General features: G+C 44.5%; 1 protein-coding gene across 2 annotated transcripts in view; it reads left to right on the plus strand.

Annotated features, from left to right (window-relative positions):
• Positions 1–18,110, plus strand: part of LAMC3 (laminin subunit gamma 3) — an 81,898-nt gene that overhangs the window by 56,042 nt on the left and 7,746 nt on the right. For both annotated transcript variants that reach the window (XM_081180076.1, XM_081180077.1), the window contains 11 exons: positions 3,821–4,009; positions 4,914–5,159; positions 6,711–6,864; positions 7,983–8,125; positions 9,658–9,836; positions 11,133–11,277; positions 12,235–12,440; positions 13,167–13,243; positions 13,856–13,990; positions 14,647–14,785; positions 15,628–15,780. In XM_081180076.1, the coding sequence (XP_081036202.1) occupies positions 3,821–4,009; positions 4,914–5,159; positions 6,711–6,864; positions 7,983–8,125; positions 9,658–9,836; positions 11,133–11,277; positions 12,235–12,440; positions 13,167–13,243; positions 13,856–13,990; positions 14,647–14,785; positions 15,628–15,780 (1,766 nt within the window). The remainder of the gene's footprint in view (positions 1–3,820; positions 4,010–4,913; positions 5,160–6,710; positions 6,865–7,982; positions 8,126–9,657; positions 9,837–11,132; positions 11,278–12,234; positions 12,441–13,166; positions 13,244–13,855; positions 13,991–14,646; positions 14,786–15,627; positions 15,781–18,110) is intronic.

The raw sequence follows: 18,110 nt of genomic DNA on the forward strand, positions 1-18,110 counted from the left end.
CTGTGACCATAGGACACGGCGGGCACCCTTAGCGCCCCCCAACCCACAAAGGAACCCACTAACGGGCTCCGAAGCGAAGAGGGGGAAGTGGCGCGGTGCTGTGAGTCAACTGCTATTTCCGTGGAGCGAAGCCGCACAGACGTTGCCGAAGAGCGCTGCCTTTTTCCTGGGACAATTTGGCTTCTAAAATAAGCATCCATGAGTACTTAAACTTTGAACAATTGGACTTTAAATAAGGACTGGTGAGCAGAAAGGAATCGGACTTAAAAATTTTATTCCAATTTGGTACTGAAACGGGAAGGTCTAAACAGGAAGTCAGCCTTCCGTTTCTTTGTAAACAGAATAAAGCAAAGACAACGTAAACTAGAGCTCAGAAAATCGCTTCTAAAGGATTGGCTTTCATCATTTAAAATTGCTGAACCCCCCTTCGGCAGCAGGAGAAGAAGGGGGATCTTTTCTGGACTGTTTAAACCTGCAGAAGTGAGTTTAAAGTAAAGTAACTTTCCATTGTCCTGATCCTGGAGCGGGGTGTCAGGACTGACTTTTTTGAAGCTCATTGACCAGAGACAAACGCTTTTGACAGATAGCTAAAAGAAGAGAAACATAGTGACTCCATTGCCTCCTTTCGCACCTTAAAGGAACAAATATTGACAAAATATCTGAAAAATATCTGAAAAAAGGAAACTCTGTTGCTAGACTTGTCTTTAAAAGAAATTTTAAATAGAGGTTTTCCCCCTAGAGGGAGACTGTGAAACTGTAACCAACTCCTGGGAGCTGGCAGCTGTTACAGATTACAATCATGGGAATAGACATCTGACCTTCAGGACAATGTATTCAGAAGCTCTGTTGTGTGCTTTCTATAAAACAAATGCCCTACTGGAACAGCTACATGAGAAGACGAATTTGATGGCTGATTCGATTAGAAATTTTGAACAGGCAGTGGGAAATTTTGAACAGGCAGTGGGAAAATATATGGAGCCCACCCAGGAATTAAATCAGGAGTGTGTCCTGACAGAACAGGCCCAACAGGAATATGAACTTTTGGATTTGACAAATGAACTTGGAAAAAGCCAGATTTGGAAAGAAAAAGTTTGGTTTGGTCTGGAAATGGGGGGTTGGCTAGATCCTCCTATGCAGGGATGTTTGGACTTTTTAAGTCTGGCAATGGGCCGTGAGATGTTTGGGATTGTGGGGGCTCTCAATTTTGGAGGGATTTTGAAACATGTCTTTAAATACCACATGTAATTTAGTGTCGATTATGGAAAAGGGGCTGATCTGTCGAGAAGGGTCAAAAATATTGCTAAGCTGGAGTTCCCACGAGTGAAACGAGCAGGAGACAAGGGAAAATACAGTTATAAATATGAAGAAGAGCTGCGGAAGGAACATGGAAGAGACTTAAGGGCCTCAGATATTAGGATACCAGGTTAATGCGCCAGATTGATGGGATAATGAGGACTGACAAAACCCGGGACCAGGAGGAAGGGACGCTGGATGAAGATTGGATTTGTTTTTATTTCCTTTTTTCACTACTAGGATTGTTTTACAAAATTGATGAATGTTAGAAAAGTGTTGGAATGAAATTACTTGGCTTTAGTAAAAATGTTTAAAGAATTATGCAAGAATATTATGGTTATGAGAAGTTGGTAAAAATAAGATTTAAGTTTTAAGTTTCAAGGTTTTTTATAGTAAGATAAGATTAAAATAGTTTAAGGTAATGTAATGACAGAATATTATGAAATATGGAAAGGATTTGCTGTGACAATTAACAACCAGGATATAAGGAAGGGGAGGAGGAGGAGGTTAAGGAAAGAGCGTAATGATAGTTGAGGAGTTGAGAATAATGGATTTGTTTTTAAATGTTTGTGGTGTATTTTTTGTGTTTTTTTGTCTTTTTCTCTTATTTTGAATTTGTATATGTATGGTTGGAAGTGGCTTGTTTTTTCTACTTTGTTTTTCTTTTGTAACTTTAAAATTCCCCCCCCCAATAAATATCATTTTTTAAAAATATATATATACATGCTTGCCCAGCGTTAGGAAGGAGACTGCCAGAGCCCTGGACTTTCCTTCCCGCACCCAGAGTTCTGGGAAGATTAATCATTGAAAATATCTATTTGGGGGCGCCAACTATTGGCTTTCGAAAGATTACCAAAGTCTGTCTGGTTTATCCATCTTTGGGAGGGCAGCACAAGACTGGCATCCACAGCTAGTCCAATGGAAAAATAAACTGGGAGTATTTACTTCTGAGCTAAAAACAGTTGAAATAAAACTTGCCCTGTTTTTTAAGCCTCTTTCCTCCTTTATCCTCTTCTCTCTGTGTGTGTCTCCCTCCGGTCTATTAGGGAACATTCTGCCAACTTACTTTTGATATTTATGCCTCTAATTACTTCTACAGCTTTTATTTTAGAGAAAAGATGATTATCTAAAAATCACCTGTTCTGTAAAATAACAGTTGTAACAATATGTTAAAGGTAAGTACGATTTTATAAGTTTTAGACACCAAAGTAGTAGTGGTTGCCAGCACATTATGCTGTTCACCTGTACACAATTCCATCCTTATTTAAGACAACATATCACAACGTTGAAAACTATACATTACCCTGCCCTAGTCTGGACCTTGGAGCTCTCCACAGGCCACACAACCCTCACTGGCCCTGCTTCACACCCTCCTTGAGCTTTTTGCCTGGTTGGAATGTATCATTTGCTTGCCTGGAGGGAGATGTGTGTGTGTTTGTATGTCTCTGTGTGTAGAAACTAGCTTCCTAAAGTAAAAAAATTAAATGCACTGCTGTGTCCACCTTTGCCTCTCGCCCTGCCCACCACTGGCATGTGGTTCCCAGAAGGTTGCCCAGAAGAAGTGTCTCCACCCCCACCGTTCAGCCTATTTAGCCTGGACACTGTGGTCCACCTCCTAGGGTCTTCTGGCAGTTCCCTCACTGCCAGAAGTGAAGCTATGGGGAACCAGGCAGAGGGCCTTCTTGGTAGTGGCACCCACTCTGCAGAACGCCCTCTCTTCAGATGTCAAGGAGATGAGTAACTATGTAACCTTTAGAAGACATCTGTATAGGGAAGTTTTTAAAGTTCAATGTTTTATATATACTGGAAGTCACCCAGAGTGGTTGGGGCAACCCATTCAAATGGGCAGGTACAAATAACAACAACAACAATTACTATTATTATTAGCCTCATGCTAGCCCAGCTTCTATTTGAACGTTAAATGGTTTTGCTGATTTCCGTGTGTGTGCTTTATTTATTATTTTATCTGTTTTATTGATAATTTTATTATGTCCACCAGTTAGATCGCTGAATCAGAAAGCTCTCTGTTTCTACTTTGTTTTTATATTTTGTTTTAAGGACCATCCCTTTTTGTACACCATTTTGACGTGTTTAACATAAAGTGATTTATACATTTTGGAAATAAAACAAGAAGAATGTTTGGGACAGGCCACGGGGAGCTAACTGTTCATTCAATATTTCTAGGACGTCCAAAAATAAATAACTTCCATGTGAGACAACACACCGACCACACCTCCATTTTTCAATTTCAAATGAGGGCTGCGCCATTCAGCAGACCAAGGAGATTAGTTGGTTAAAGTATAAATATAAAATGTAGATATATTTAATTCAGATATCTGAACTGGACCCCTGGTCAGTAAGAGAACACCAGCCTAGATGGACTACCTGCCCAGCCCAAAATGGTCGTTATATTGTTCTTACAAAAAAAAACCAAAAACCATGATTACATTTAGGGAAAGCAAGCAGTTGTTTTTCCTTTTCTCCTATCTTAACTCCTGATGGCTTGTCCTGTTCCTTTTCCCACCAGGCCTCTGCCAATGTCTCCACAACACAGAGGGGCCTTCCTGTGAGCGTTGTGCTGCTGGTTTCCATGGCAACCCCTTCACTGGCCGCTTTGATGACTGTAAGCCTTGCCCTTGCCCTGGCCAGACACCTTGCCTGGCTCTCCCACAGAGCGGAGAGGTGGTCTGTACCCACTGCCCACTGGGACAAAGAGGTGCGTATAACTATTGGGGCTGTGCTCATACGTTAAACCAGTGGTTGCCAATCTGCCAATCTGTGGGGTTTTTTTGCTGGTGACCATGAAACCTCTGATTCCTGCTCCACAAACTGCTCCCTTGGTCCTGAGGTGGGTGCCATATTTCCCCTTGAAAAGTAAATAGATGCTCTTTCCCACTTCCTCCTTTAGCTCTCTCTGCTTTTCAAGGCCCCTCTGAGAATCTCAGTTCTTCGTGGGGGTTTTTAAAGTGCAAGTTGCTGGTCCTTATGGCTATGGAACTAAATCTGGGGATATATTTCCGCCTTTGCTCTCTCCCATTCTCCTCTGTCACTTGGTCTTTGTTCAAATGAACCTCTATGTTTATTTTAAACATTGACTCATGGAATCAGCAACAAACATTTTATACCTCTGTGTCATTTGCAATTAGTGACAGGAAATCAATTTCAGAAGGAAAGGAACATACAATTTTGTCTTTATGGCTTATAGGAAAGTTTGGATTCATGTTAATGATGACAAACCCCAGAGCAGAGTGAAATAATTCTCCCGCTTGAGTTAATAATGGCAGATGGGCTGCTGCTGTAATGCTTCCTAGGAGACCAACAACTGATAATTTTCAGTCAGTTGAAGATGGCTTGAAAGAGGAATTAGTAATCATAGGGAATGCATAGTGAATGCAGTCATCCCACAGAACAGGATGAACAAGTTATATTCCTATTGTTCCAAAAACCTACCAACTCTACTCAGCCAGAAAGCACCTGCATTACATGTGTACGCTTTGGAAAGTGATACCTTTTGCAAACTGCTTTCAGCTCTCTTGGGAACTGCAGTACCATCTGCAGTCTCTTTTGGCGGGACTTGTTGACAAAACCTGGTTCTCCCTACCACTGCTGTTCTTCTCTAGGGAGACTCTGTGAGCTGTGCGATGATGGCTTTTTCGGGGACCCCCTGGGAAGGAATGGTCCAATCCGACCTTGCAGGCCCTGTGAATGCAACGGCAACGTGGACCCCAATGCCGTGGGCAACTGTGATCCTGTCTCAGGCCAGTGTCTCCGCTGCTTATACAACACAGCAGGAGGACACTGTGAGAGGTGTCAGGAAGGCTTCTATGGAGATCCACTAGCCACCAACAATGCTGTGAAGTGTACACGTGAGTACAGGCCTTCCACTCATCCTGAGAGCTGCTTGGAAACCTTTTGGTCCAGCAGCATGCAGAAGTTAAAAAAAATATTCCAGGGGTTCCAGCCTCTTACCCAAAGTCCATTTTTCCTTTTGGAATGAGGCACAGTGGAGACTGTAGTGTTTCTATGATATTTACACATATATACAACCTGAGCCTACGATGGAGGGGTTCACAGCATCAACACCCCAAAAGGGTCTTGTTTCTCCTACAGTTGCAGCCTTGGATTCAAACAGAAATCAAACATTGCTCTCAAATGTTGCTTTGTCTCTCTCTCTCCAGCTTGCTGCTTTACTTCTAGGTCACATCACTGCAAATGTTCAACTCCCAACTTTGATCTTGATTTTGGTCATTAACATAGATAAAGAAAGGAGTCTATATTTCTTGGAAAGTATCTCTTTTCATTATGCCTTTATCACCCTCCTGTGTCTGGTGAGATGCTCTGACATTGGCGTAGGTCAGATATTATTTCCCCATTTTTAAAAGAAAGAGGGGGCCCTGTGTCCTGCCCACTTCCACGTGGGCTTATTGGCGTGACACCTTCAGTGACTCTCCCATAACATGGAAGCCGCAAAATATGGAAACTGATAATTCTTTTAGGCTGCATCCAGTCTTCCTGGATTTCCTGTGCTAAATGGAAATTGTAGCAAGAGCAGTGGGCCCTGTTGCTCACGTTGGTGCCCTGGTGAATGTCCAGCCTTGCTGCCTTCTGGAGCTAATCCTCTTTAAACAAACTGATGTTTCTGGACACTTCAAAGGCAACTAAAAAGGAAAAATAATCATAAAATTATGGTTTCCACAAAATCATAAATTACAACACAGGTGGGAAACCTCAGACAACACTATCTTAATCATTTTTAAAGGAGTGTTTTTGCCTGGCATGGATAGAGAGTGATGTAAATGTGTGTAGAAACAACCCTATTGTAAAAAGGTAAAATTTACATTCATTGCCCCACCTTTTTTTTGCTTCTGGCCCTGGCCAATTCTATGAAGCGGCTCTAGAACAATTGCATATAAGGACATATCCTGTTTTGGGGGGCCAACATGCCCATCCAGGCGGATTTTTACATTTTAATGGAAATGTCCGGGTTTGGGGTTTATTTTATTTTTTGGTTTGGGGGGCATGCACATGCTTGGGAGGGCACTGTGCCCCAGAAGCGCCACAGTGGAGCAAGGCCATCACAGCAAAGATCAGGTAGGAGCTGGGGTCCTGCCTCCACTTGGCCTGGCAGTGGCTCAGCCTCGGACTGCTCTGCATGCCATGGCCCACTGCCAGGATGGAGTATCCATTTGTATCTGGCCCTTGGAATGTTGAATGCAATAGAATGTGGCCCTAAGGCCAAAAGAAGCTCCCTGGGTAAAACAAACAAGGCAGCAGAATGTAAATTTAGATTTTAAATGCACACAACAAATATGGGTTGCTTGTTGAATGGGGGGCCTGGGTTGTGTCAAGACCAGTAGGTTTAGCCCACCAAGTATTTAAGTGTAAGAATGTATTTTCCCTCCTCTCATCCTTCCTAGCCTGCAGGTGTAACCCTGGAGGCTCTACCAACGGAGCAGCGACTTGTGATGATGTCACCGGTCACTGCATCTGCCTCCCCCATGTGACTGGGCGGGACTGCAGCCAATGCCAAGCAGGTTATTATGACCTCCAGCCAGGAAAGGGTTGCAAAAGGTAATCAAGAGGAGTGGGTGGGAAGGAAGGAAGGGTGGGGCAGAAAATGATTTTTAGAGAAAAATCAGGCAGGGAATATGTAATATAGGAGGAACCTGCCTTATATTGAGTTAAACCATTGGGTCCATCTAGCTCAATATTGTCTACACTGACTGGCAGCAGCTCTCCAGTATTGCAAGCAGGTTTTTCTCCTTGCCCTACCTGGAGAAGCCAGAGGCTGAACCTGTGACCTTCTGCATGCAAAGCAGATGCTCTTCCTCTGAGCTACAGCCTCTTCCCGTAGCCTAGTCTGTGGTTAAACATATTCTGATTACTTTTGTGCTGCTGATTGGAGTTCAATATTGTGACAAATATACCCGAGTTATGGAGCTGAACAACCTCATCATACATACTTGCTAAGATTTCTTGTAATGGCAGTGAACTTTGTCTTTTATTGATAATTATAGTATTTGTTTTACTTTCCTTAAAGGTTTTTCCCATTTTGGGGTTGTTGTTTTTTCAAAATTACTGTACTAATTGATTGTAAATGAAACCTCACAGATATTTACAAAACAAAACTTAATTAAATTTATACACCACTTGACTGTAAATAGAACCTCAGTGTTTTATTGATAATTTTAATTTTTTATAAAAAATTAAAATTATCAGTAAAACACTGAGGTTCTATTTACAGTCAAGTGGTGTATAAATTTAATTAATTAGGGCAGGCAAGCAGTCCCATAGTTTTAACACCACATAGGATGTCCGGTATCTTTTCTGAGCCAACTTAACCAATCCTTAACAGTGTGTGGTTGAGAAGGACCTGGAAGCAAATCTCAGTGCAGAGCAATGGTTCTCAAAGTTTTCCTCTGGGTCATATTTTCAGAATAAACATTTGCTCGTACCACTTCTATTTTTATTGATAAGAAATACATTGGAAAACAAAAAGAAACAACTCGTAGCATTGTTGGATTTTGAAAAGCTATCTTTCCATATTCTGCAAATAAATACAAATAATATTGTGATGGCATAATCTACCCTACTACCTTGAGATGTTTGTTATTTTCCTTTGATTTCCTTTGACCTGGTTCTAAGCTGTTTCTTCTTCTCTCTATCTCTCCCTCTCTCCCCCTCCTCAGTTGCCAATGTCACCCAGTGGGTTCTCAACACAGCCGCTGCCACCCGCTCACAGGGCAATGCTCTTGTCAACCTGGTGTGGAAGGTGTGTCATGTGATCAATGCCAAGCTGGTTTCTTTGGCTTCTCATTCCAAGGATGCCGAGGTAACTCCAGTGTCTGATTGAGCGTCTTCACAGTTTGCTATAATGTCTTGTCATGGATGCAGGGCTCTCTTTCTCTTTGGGCTTCGCTCCCTGTACTCCACTGGAACGCAACTGCTTAAGAGGATCTGTCATAAAAGGATCGGGTGGAGACTGATAAATTAGTCACAATGTGGAATATCCTGCAGAAGAGCCTGGATCAGGTTAAAGGCTAGTCCAGCATCTCATTCTCACAGTGGCCACCAGATGCCTGCGCAAAACGGCAAGCAGGACCCAACAGCACTCTCCCCATTGGTGATATCCTGCAGGGGTGCCAGTTTGAAAAAAATATGGGGGGCAGGTCCTAGCAACAGAGGTACCTAGAACTGGCGAGATGGATTATTCCCTACTCAATCCACTTTTTATCCCTAAAACAGTTCTGTGAGGTTGATTGTTTTCAAAAACAGCAGCTGGTCCAAGGCTATTCTGAACCCAACTGTCTCCAAGCCCAAGTTTCTAGGCATCTGGTTGTCTCCCCCCCCCCCAACCCAAATCAACAAGTGCTTGCTGCAAAATTATGTATTTGCCTGCTTGGGCATATTTTTAGGACACCTTATTTCGGTGACAGTAGGCTTTAATTTAAATTGCTTTTAAATATTGTGATTTAATTGTTGTAATGAGCCCTGGGTCCTTGGGGTAAAGGGTAGAAAGAAGAGGGGGAGGAGGAGGAGGAGGAGAGCTTTACCCTGCCCACTTATGGGGAGGGTAAATGGTGAAATGATAAATAAGAAATTATGTTGATGGTTTTTGCTCTCTTGCCATCCAGTAATCCTTTTACAAGTTCGTTTACAGGGCTTGTTGGGAAACAAAATCTAAAGGTAGAATAGAAAGAAAGGCAGCAATGCCCATCAACTTTGGGTCCCTCCAGCCCCGTCAAACATTTTAAGTGGGGACAAAGGGACCTGAGTTCCCAGCAGCAGATATTCAAAGGCTTGCTGCTTCTGATGATGGAGGCAGAACATAATCATCATGGCAGGTAGCCACTGATAGCCTTATCCTCTATGAATTTGTCTAATCTGCTTTTAAACCCATCTAAGTTGGTGCCCATCATTGTCTCTTATGGGAGCGAGTGAACTATGCATTTTTACCACATAAATTACAGTGATACTGAACACCCTGCAGGAATAAGTGGCCCTGAGAAATATTAAGAATCATCTGAGCTGGAGATACGCCATTGTCCTAAAAAGAAATCTCACTATTTCTCTTCCCACCTCTGGAAGCATCCCCAAAAGCTGGAAAGGTGGGATGTTATTCCAACTTAGACCACTGGTCTGTCTAGCTCAGTACTGCCTGCACTGACCGGCAGTGGCTCTTAGGGATTTTAGACTCAGGGGTCTTTCCCATTCCTGCCTGGAGATGCCAGGGATTGAACCTGAGGCCTTCTGCATGCAAGGCAGGTGCTCTATCACCAGACCAGTGCTTTACCCTTCTATTCCTCCTTCCCATGCATGCTGTCTCCAAATTAAGAGTCACACATATTGTTTTCTTACTTCCAGCCTGCAACTGCTCCCAGCTCGGTTCTGTCTCCCTCCAGTGCCATGACAACAGCACATGTGTGTGCAAGCACGGCTTTGTGGGGTACAAGTGTGACCAGTGCAAAATGAACCACTTCTATGACCCTGGGAGCAATCAGTGCCTGGAGTGCCCTATTTGCTACAGTCTCGTGAAGGAAGAGGTAAAACCCACCGCTTGCTTGCTTGCATCAGCCAGTCAGTCAGCCAATCAGCTAATCAGACATTTTAGTCAGATTTGCTAAATGTATAGTCAGCCAATTAACCCCATTAAAAACAAAAATACTTCCTTACTATATTTCTAGACTACTGTCCATCCCTTAAGATCCCTGGTATCAAAACAACAAAGCAACAGCAATAGCAATAGCAATCATAAACCAGTTAATGCAACCAAACATGTAAATCAACAATTATGATAGCTGTATTTCTGTGGGCAAACAGAACATTTCATTTTGAGCTGGTCTCACCAGCCACTCAACTCAGAACGCCCACCAAAGCCTGGCTGAACAGCTAAGTCCTAAGGCAAAGGAAGGTGCCATATAAACTTCCAAGTGGAAGGAGTTCCAGAAGTGCGGTGCCACTGGTGAGAAGGTTCTATCCCATGTCACTATACAGTAGACCCAACACTCTTTAGCATATCTTAGGGCCTGTTTAGGTTGGCATAAGGAAAGATACTTCTTCAGTTATTTGGGTCCCAGGTTTTTTAAGTATTTCATAAGTTAGCATCATTGGACCCAGTAGCATATATGCAACCAGTACAGCTCCTTTAAAATTGGTGTTGCATGGGTGTGATTGGCTACACCACTCAGCGCTCTAACAGTTGCAGCATCTGGACTGTCTTCAAGGGTAGCCAGCCCCATGTAGAATGCATTGTGGCAATCAAATTAGGAAGTTACTACATCATGAATTACTGCGGCTAGGCAGTAATACTTAAATTTAGGTAATTTAGTCAAATTTATGGCTGGTCAACCAACGTTTTTGTTGATTTAGTTGCATTTATATACAAATATGAAGCAGCATTTGGTTATGTGTGGTGCTAATTGGCCCCTGTGATATTGCCAAGAACCAGGAACAGTTTTAAAATTTGATAAATTTCTGGATTGAATACATGTATTAATTTCTAAGACTGTGTTGTTGAGTGGTAGTTTCAAGTTTTACATTTTCGTATTGCCCTTTTTATCTTTCATCATTTCTGAGCTTAAGACATTTTAGACAAGCATTTGCCCGGGAAAGTTGCCTAAACTTAATAAAATAAACTATTTTCTACCCTTTGTGCTGTACCACTGTCTTTTACTATCATGTCTGCATTTCTTCCCCAAAGCCATCTTGTTTCAGCCTCATTTCCTCTGCAAGCAGCAAGTTGTGGAACCCAAGCTCAGGGTTGCACCGTGAGGCTGTTTTTTTCTATTATGTATGTCTTCCCTGGAAAGCCATCCCATATTGCTCTCTTTCTCCCTCAGGCGGACAATTTGAAGGCCAAGTTGACAAAGATGGAGTCATGGTTGGAGAAACCAAATTGTGGCGTGATGAGGGCACGTTATTATTCTGCCATGCTGCGGGATTCACCACGGGGTGACACTCTCCACAGCCGTTACCTGTTGAAAGGTAAAGAGATTGGGTGGGTGGGAAAGGGGTCTTCCCTTTCTGTTGGAGCACATGAAATATCTAGAAGGGACCCACCAACAGAGAATCCTCCCAAAGCAAACTAGCAATTCAAGAGTGTCCTAGGATTTGCCTTGAAAAAGGTCAAGTACATGGATGAATGGATCATTCTGTGTCTTCTTCATGTGCATTTCACGTGTGTCCATCTGGTTCCACACCTTGCTCAAAAATGGGAGAGAAAAGGTGATTGGCAGGCCTACAGTCTAAAAGGCACAACAAAAAGGAAAAGGAATTGAGATTGAGGAAGACAACAACTAGAACTGATTTTTGGTTAAAAACAGTGCTTTTCTTCTAGAAAAAAAAGGTGCCGGTACTGTGTACCCTTGAAAGCCCCCTGAAAGAAGCATTGGTTATAAAGTTCCCAGAAGTGTTCCTTCTGCCAGGAAGGAAGCAAACAAGCTCTAAGGAATGTAAGAAGCTACCTTAAGCCATTGGGCTGCCAAGCTCACTGTTGTCTACACTGGACAGCAGCAGCTGTCTCAGGTTTCAGGCAGCCCTACCTGGAGAAGCTGAGGATTGAACCTGGGGCCTTCTGCATGCAAGGCAGATGCTCACCCACTGAGCTACAGTCCTCCCCCAGCCCTTACAATACCCTGTAGCTGGTCATTCTTTCACCAATGGATACAGCCAGGTTAGTCTCTCCCTAGCCATGATGTTCTTCCTGCGAGGCAGAGGGTGCAGCTTCCCTTGGTTCTCTGGTCAATTGCAGAGGTTAAAATGTTGTACCCACCTGCCCTGCACTCTATGCACAATACGCTATGTACCTCTTCACTACAAAGGAGTTGATCCAATAACACGCCCCCCAAACATATCCCATAATGCTCCATATCCAGCTTTTCTCTGGCACAGCCCCAAGCATGTGAAGTAGCCATTGCAAAGAACTATTTTTGTCCCCTGCAGGTGCCAAAGTGGCTTTCCTAGAAGAGCTTGCTGAGCTGGAGACCCTAGTGCATGATGCAGAGAGCCGGCTGAGAACCACCAGTGAGATTATGGGCTGTGACAACCAGAGTGGCACCAAGGGCTGCCTCCTTCTCACTGACATCCTGCCTATCCTGCAGTCCACACAACAACAGATCCAGATGGCCACCGACACACTGGATGCCATGGTACCACACCGAGAGTTGAGCTGGCATGGTGCAGAATTCAAAAGCGTCCATGGGCAAAGGCACAGCTCGCCAAGTGCCAGAGATCAGCTGATCACTGTGTGCTGAAGGCTGGTCCATTAGGGAGAACAGGGCACTGCCCCACCAACCTCAGTCTGCCCTTTTCCATCCCCGCCCTTCCTGCCTTCTTACTTACAACCAGTCCAGAGGGAGGCCATGCCTGTCAACTTTCTCTTCCTTAGTCTCGGTGTTGTCCTTAGAGAAAATAGCAGGGTGATAGGGACAAAACTAGAATGAGTTGGCTCCGCCTCTCATTGTCTCTGACTCTGCTTCCTGTTCCACCCCACCAGCCCCACTGACCACCAGATACCACTGTATCTGGAGTTCGTAGAGCACTGTCCGCTGGGCTTCACAGATCCTGACAATTGGCTGATAGTCAGAGCTTATGAAGCCTGATATACAGCTACGTCTTTACCTGCTGCACGCTTGGCATCATATCAGAAGGCGGTGTAGAGCAGGTGAGCTTGGCCAGAATGGCCTGGCAGGCCAAATGGGGATTCTGGCAGGCTTAATCAGGCCCCTGAGCCAGAGGTTCCCCATTGATGTTCTAGCCCCACATCTTGTGTTTATGGGAAGCTTGCAAGGAGTATATTATTTTCAGAAGTGTATTGCCAGAGGAGAGAGTTTTTTCTCCAGAAAACCAGAGGATTTTCCCTCTTTCCCTTAAAGGAGTTTCCTGCTGAGATGTCGCACCAGCCCACCAACTGGACCCAGCAGGCACAGGAGTCTAGAGTGCTGGCCCAGAGGTATGTTTCACATATTCACAGTTGAATATACAAGTTCCAACTTAGAATGGACTAATGTGTTCACTGATTTCAGTAGGGTGGCCCTGAGTACGATGAAGGCTGCGTACACACCATATGTTTAAAGCACATTCCTCTGCCCCCCAAAATCCTGAGTACTGTAGTTCACCCAATTAATCAACTAGTAGCGATTGGACAGGGATGTGGGTGGCGCTGTGGGTTAAACCACAGAGCCTAGGACTTGCTGATCAGAAGGTTGGCGGTTCAAATCCCCGCAACAACTCCTGTTGCTCGGTCCCTGCTCCTGCCAACCTAGCAGTTTGAAAGCATCTCAAAGTGCAAGTAGATAAATAGGTACCGCTCTGGCGGGAAGGTAAACGGCGTTTCCATGCTCTGCTCTGGTTCGCCAGAAGCGGCTTAGTCATGCTGGCCACATGACCCGGAAGCCGTACGCTGGCTCCCTCGGCCAATAAAGCGAGATGAGCGCCGCAACCCCAGAGTTGGCCATGACTGGACAAAATGGTCAGGGGTCCCCTTTACCCTTTACCTAGCGATTGGACTGGTGAAATTGCCAGCAATGCCAGAGTCACTCTGTTTTCTCTCTTCTCTCCACAGCCATATGGAGGCTGCAGCCTTGGTAGAGGACACTGCCCAAAAGGCCATGCTCCTGTCCAAGAAGAGCTACCACCTTCTGCAGAGTATCATAGAGGACAGTGGAAACCTGGAGTTTAGGGGACAGATGGAAGAGAGGTGAGCTCTTGGGGATGTAGTCCAGCATCCTTTTTCCACAGTGGCCAAGTGGGTGCCCAAATGCAAAGCCTGTAAGCATCTGCAGTTATCATATTGTTGACCCTGAATTACACTGTTCTCAGTTCTAGAAGGCAGGAGATACAGATATACAGTATTAGAAACATCTTAATTATTAGCCAATCAGTGCTATCCGCAGCCATTTTTCCCTGCAAGTATGCAGACAAGTGTTCTCTGCCCCTCAACAAACCTTAACCTCAGAGAGGAACTGATATGTTTAGACTGAAGGCAATGAGGATGTTTTCAGTCCAGCTCATCTGCTCCACAAATGTTATGGCCATCTTCATAAGCATATGATTAACATCATATGAGGGAACCATCATAATTTGCTTCAAATTTTGATCTAGGCAAAATGAGGTGCAAAAAGAAAAGAAAAACCCAGCTCCTTAATTGTTTTGCTAGTATTTTCCTCTTTGATGTCAGCTTTAAATTTTCACTGACTCTGAAATAATGACTGGGAGTTTTGAATCAGCAAAAATGTCCCCTGGTCTTTCTCAGGAACTTCCATTCCCAGACCACATGATTGTGTATGCTGCATCAATTTTCTATTTCTTTTGTTGCCCTATTGGCTCACAGTTTCCTTTGGCATCTTCTCACAGCTACCAGAGAATCCAAAAGGCACAGGAGGAGCTTGGCTTCCAGATGGAAGAGGCTACAGCCAAAGCTGAGGAGACTTTTGCTTCAGTCCATCAGGGCAACATGGCAAAGAACCTCACGCAGATCAATGTCATAGAGCTGGTGAGCAGTGGGGAATAAATGTGCACTAAATACATCCCCTGCCCCCTTTCACGGGACCATGCCACATAAAAAAGGGGGGGAAGTATGCCATGGGTTGTAGCCAATGGCAGTCCTACACAAAGTAGACTCATTGAAACCAACGGACATGACTTATTCCTATTAGTTTCAATAGATTTACTCTGAATAGGAGGTAGCTGAATGCAACCCAGTGACTTTGGGTTGTGGGGATGAACTTTAAGAATCTGGGGAATGGCTCTTACCTTTAAAAATGAGGTGGCAAAGGTTTTTCTCTCCCCCACATCCCTCATTCTTGTGAGGAGTCTATTTGGCTGTTATTGGCTAACACAGTTTCCAATTTAATTATAGTTTCCCCTGGAAACTTTACTAATACCCAGGTAGAAAACTGTTGTTCACTGATTGCTTTTTATAATCTCCCATTGCTGTTTTACTAAGGGTATCATACCATTTTTACTAATTTGCTTTTATTCTGTGGGGTTTTTCGTTTCATTTTTGTACCTCGGGTTACATACGCTTCAGGTTACAGACACTTCAGGTTACAGACTCCGCTAACCCAGAAATAGTACCTCAGTTTAAGAACTTTGCTTCAGGATGAGAACAGAATTCGTGCTCTGGCGGCGCAGCAGCAGCAGGACGCCCCATTAGCTAAAGTGGTGCTTCAGGTTAAGAACGGACCTCCGGAATGAATTAAGTACTTAACCCGAGGTACCACTGTATTTCCACTTTGAAAGCCACTGAGTGGTGGCAATGACAACAACAAACCATCTTGTTTGGGTCAGATCGCTTAATAGAAATTAAACTTCTTCCGGCGTTTCCTCCTACAGCACCCCTTGGTTCAGCAGGCTGAAAATCTTACTCATTGTGCCAATGAACTGCAGCACCTGGCAGAACAGAATAAACACCTGGTGGCCAATGGATCTCTTATTGTAGGGGCCAAACTGGAGGGCGTGGCTCAGAGGATGAAGGAGTTGGAACAAGTGAGTTACTCTCTGCTTGGGGCTGCATCTCATTTCTAACCAGGACAATTTGCACTGGCAGGAATGACACAATTCCCTCTCTTCTGGCTGAGTGCTGTTGTCTGCATTGACTAAATGGCAACACTTATCCACAAGAGGGTGCTGCTATACAATCCTAAAAAGTACAAAATCCCTCTCAGTGTTCTGGCTGAGCGCTGCTGTTTACATTGGGAAAATGGCAACATGTGTCCACAAGAGGGTGCCATTCACTCCTGAGATTGCAAAAACAAATCTTATAACAAAGCATCAAAATAAATTGAGAGATTAAAATGCAATCAAACTGGCTTTAAAAGAGGATTAGACAAATTCATGGAGGATGAAGGCTTTCAATATCAACTAGCCATGATGAAAATACCGCTTTTAAATACCAGTTACTGGAAATCACAGGAGTGGAGAGGGCTCTTGTAGTCAGGTGCTGCTTGTGGGTGGGTTTTCCACAGGTGTTTGGTTTGCCACTGTGAGACCCAGATGCTGGGCTAGAGGAGCCACTGGCCTGATCCAGCAGGGCTCTTCTTGCATGCTTATGTTAGCATAATAATAATAATAATAATAATAATAATAATAATAATAATTTATTATTTATACCCCGCCCATCTGGCTGAGTTTCCCCAGCCACTCTGGGCAGCTTCCAATCGAGTGTTAAGAACAATACAGCATTAAATATTAAAAACTTCCCTAAACAGGGCTGCCTTACAGATGTCTTTTAAAGATAAGATAGATGCTTATTTCCTTTCACATCTGAATGGAGGGCGTTCCACAGGGCGGGCGCCACTACCAAGAAGGCCCTCTGCCTGGTTCCCTGTAACCTCACTTCTTGCAATGAGGGAACTGCCAGAAGGGCCTCAGTGCTGGACCTCAGTGTCCGGGCAGAACGATGGGGGTGGAGACACTCCTTCAGGTATACAGGACCGAGGCCATTTAGCATAACTGCAGTATATCATAAAATTATATGTACTACCAGGGCTGCTGCACCAAACAGCTGTGCAAGCCTTTGGGAGGCAGAGGTGCAAGAAGGCATCAAAGGATGGATGGAAGGAAAGAGGGACAGAGTCCAGTGCTGCCCACAACACCCCTAACCATCACTCAAGGCACCCCAGGGTGCCACGGCACACTAGCTGAAAATCACTAAGCTAATGAATAAATAATAATCACACACAGAAAAGCTTTCTTTCTTACTTACTTTATATACTGCCTTTCCCTCCAAGGAGCTCAAGGTGGTATACATGGTTCTCCCCATTTTATCCTCACAGCAACCCTGTGAGGTAAGGTAAAGGTAAAGATACCCCTGCCCGTACGGGCCAGTCTTGCCAGACTCTAGGGTTGTGCGCCCATCTCACTCAAGAGGCCGGGGGCCAGCGCTGTCCGAGGACACTTCCGGGTCACGTGGCCAGCATGACATCGCTGCTCTGGCGAACCAGAGCCGCACACGGAAACGCCGTTTACCTTCCCGCTTGTAAGCGGTCCCTATTTATCTACTTGCACCCGGGGGTGCTTTCGAACTGCTAGGTTGGCAGGCGCTGGGACTGAACGACGGGAGCGCACCCCGCCGCGGGGATTCAAACCGCCAACCTTTCGATCGGCAAGCCCTAGGCGCTGAGGCTTTTACCCACAGCGCCACCTGCGTCCCGGTGAGGTAAGGTAGGTAATGGTAAAGGACCCCTGGATGGTTAAGTCCAGTCAGAGGTGACTGAGGTGCAGCGCTCGTCTTGCTTTTCAGGCCAAGGGAGCCGACGTTTGTTCACAGAAAGCTTTCCAGGTCATGTGGCCAGCATAACTAAACTACTACTGGTGCACAGAGGACCGTGACAAGTGCCAGAGCGCCTGGAAATGCTGTTTACCTTCCCACCACAGCAGTACCTATTTATCTACTTTCACTGGCATGCTTCCAAACTGCTAGGTTGGCAGAAAGTTAGGCTGAGAGGCAGTTACTGGCCCAAGGTAATATTCATGGCTGTGTTTGAATTCAAACCCTGGTCTCCCTGGTCCCAGGCCAGTGCTCTAACCATTACACCTCCCTGTCTCTCAACAGAATAAACAACCAAATAGCAGCAGGAAAAAATAAGACAGTAATGATGTTAGTAATGGGCGTATTGCTCTGAACAGCTATTCTTAGGCAAAGGAGATCATCTGCCATGAAGAGCCCCAAAAGTGACATTGGCAAAACTAATCCATTTAATGATATTGAGCCAATGGGTAAAGCCAATAACACTGAATCCTGAAAATGACTCTCTGTTTCCCTCTCTCCCAGCTTGACTGAGAATGCTTCAGGATCAATGCCAAAATACTGACCT

Source organism: Podarcis bocagei, assembly GCF_964188305.1.
Source record: "Podarcis bocagei genome assembly, chromosome: Z".
Lineage (NCBI taxonomy): Eukaryota > Metazoa > Chordata > Lepidosauria > Squamata > Lacertidae > Podarcis > Podarcis bocagei.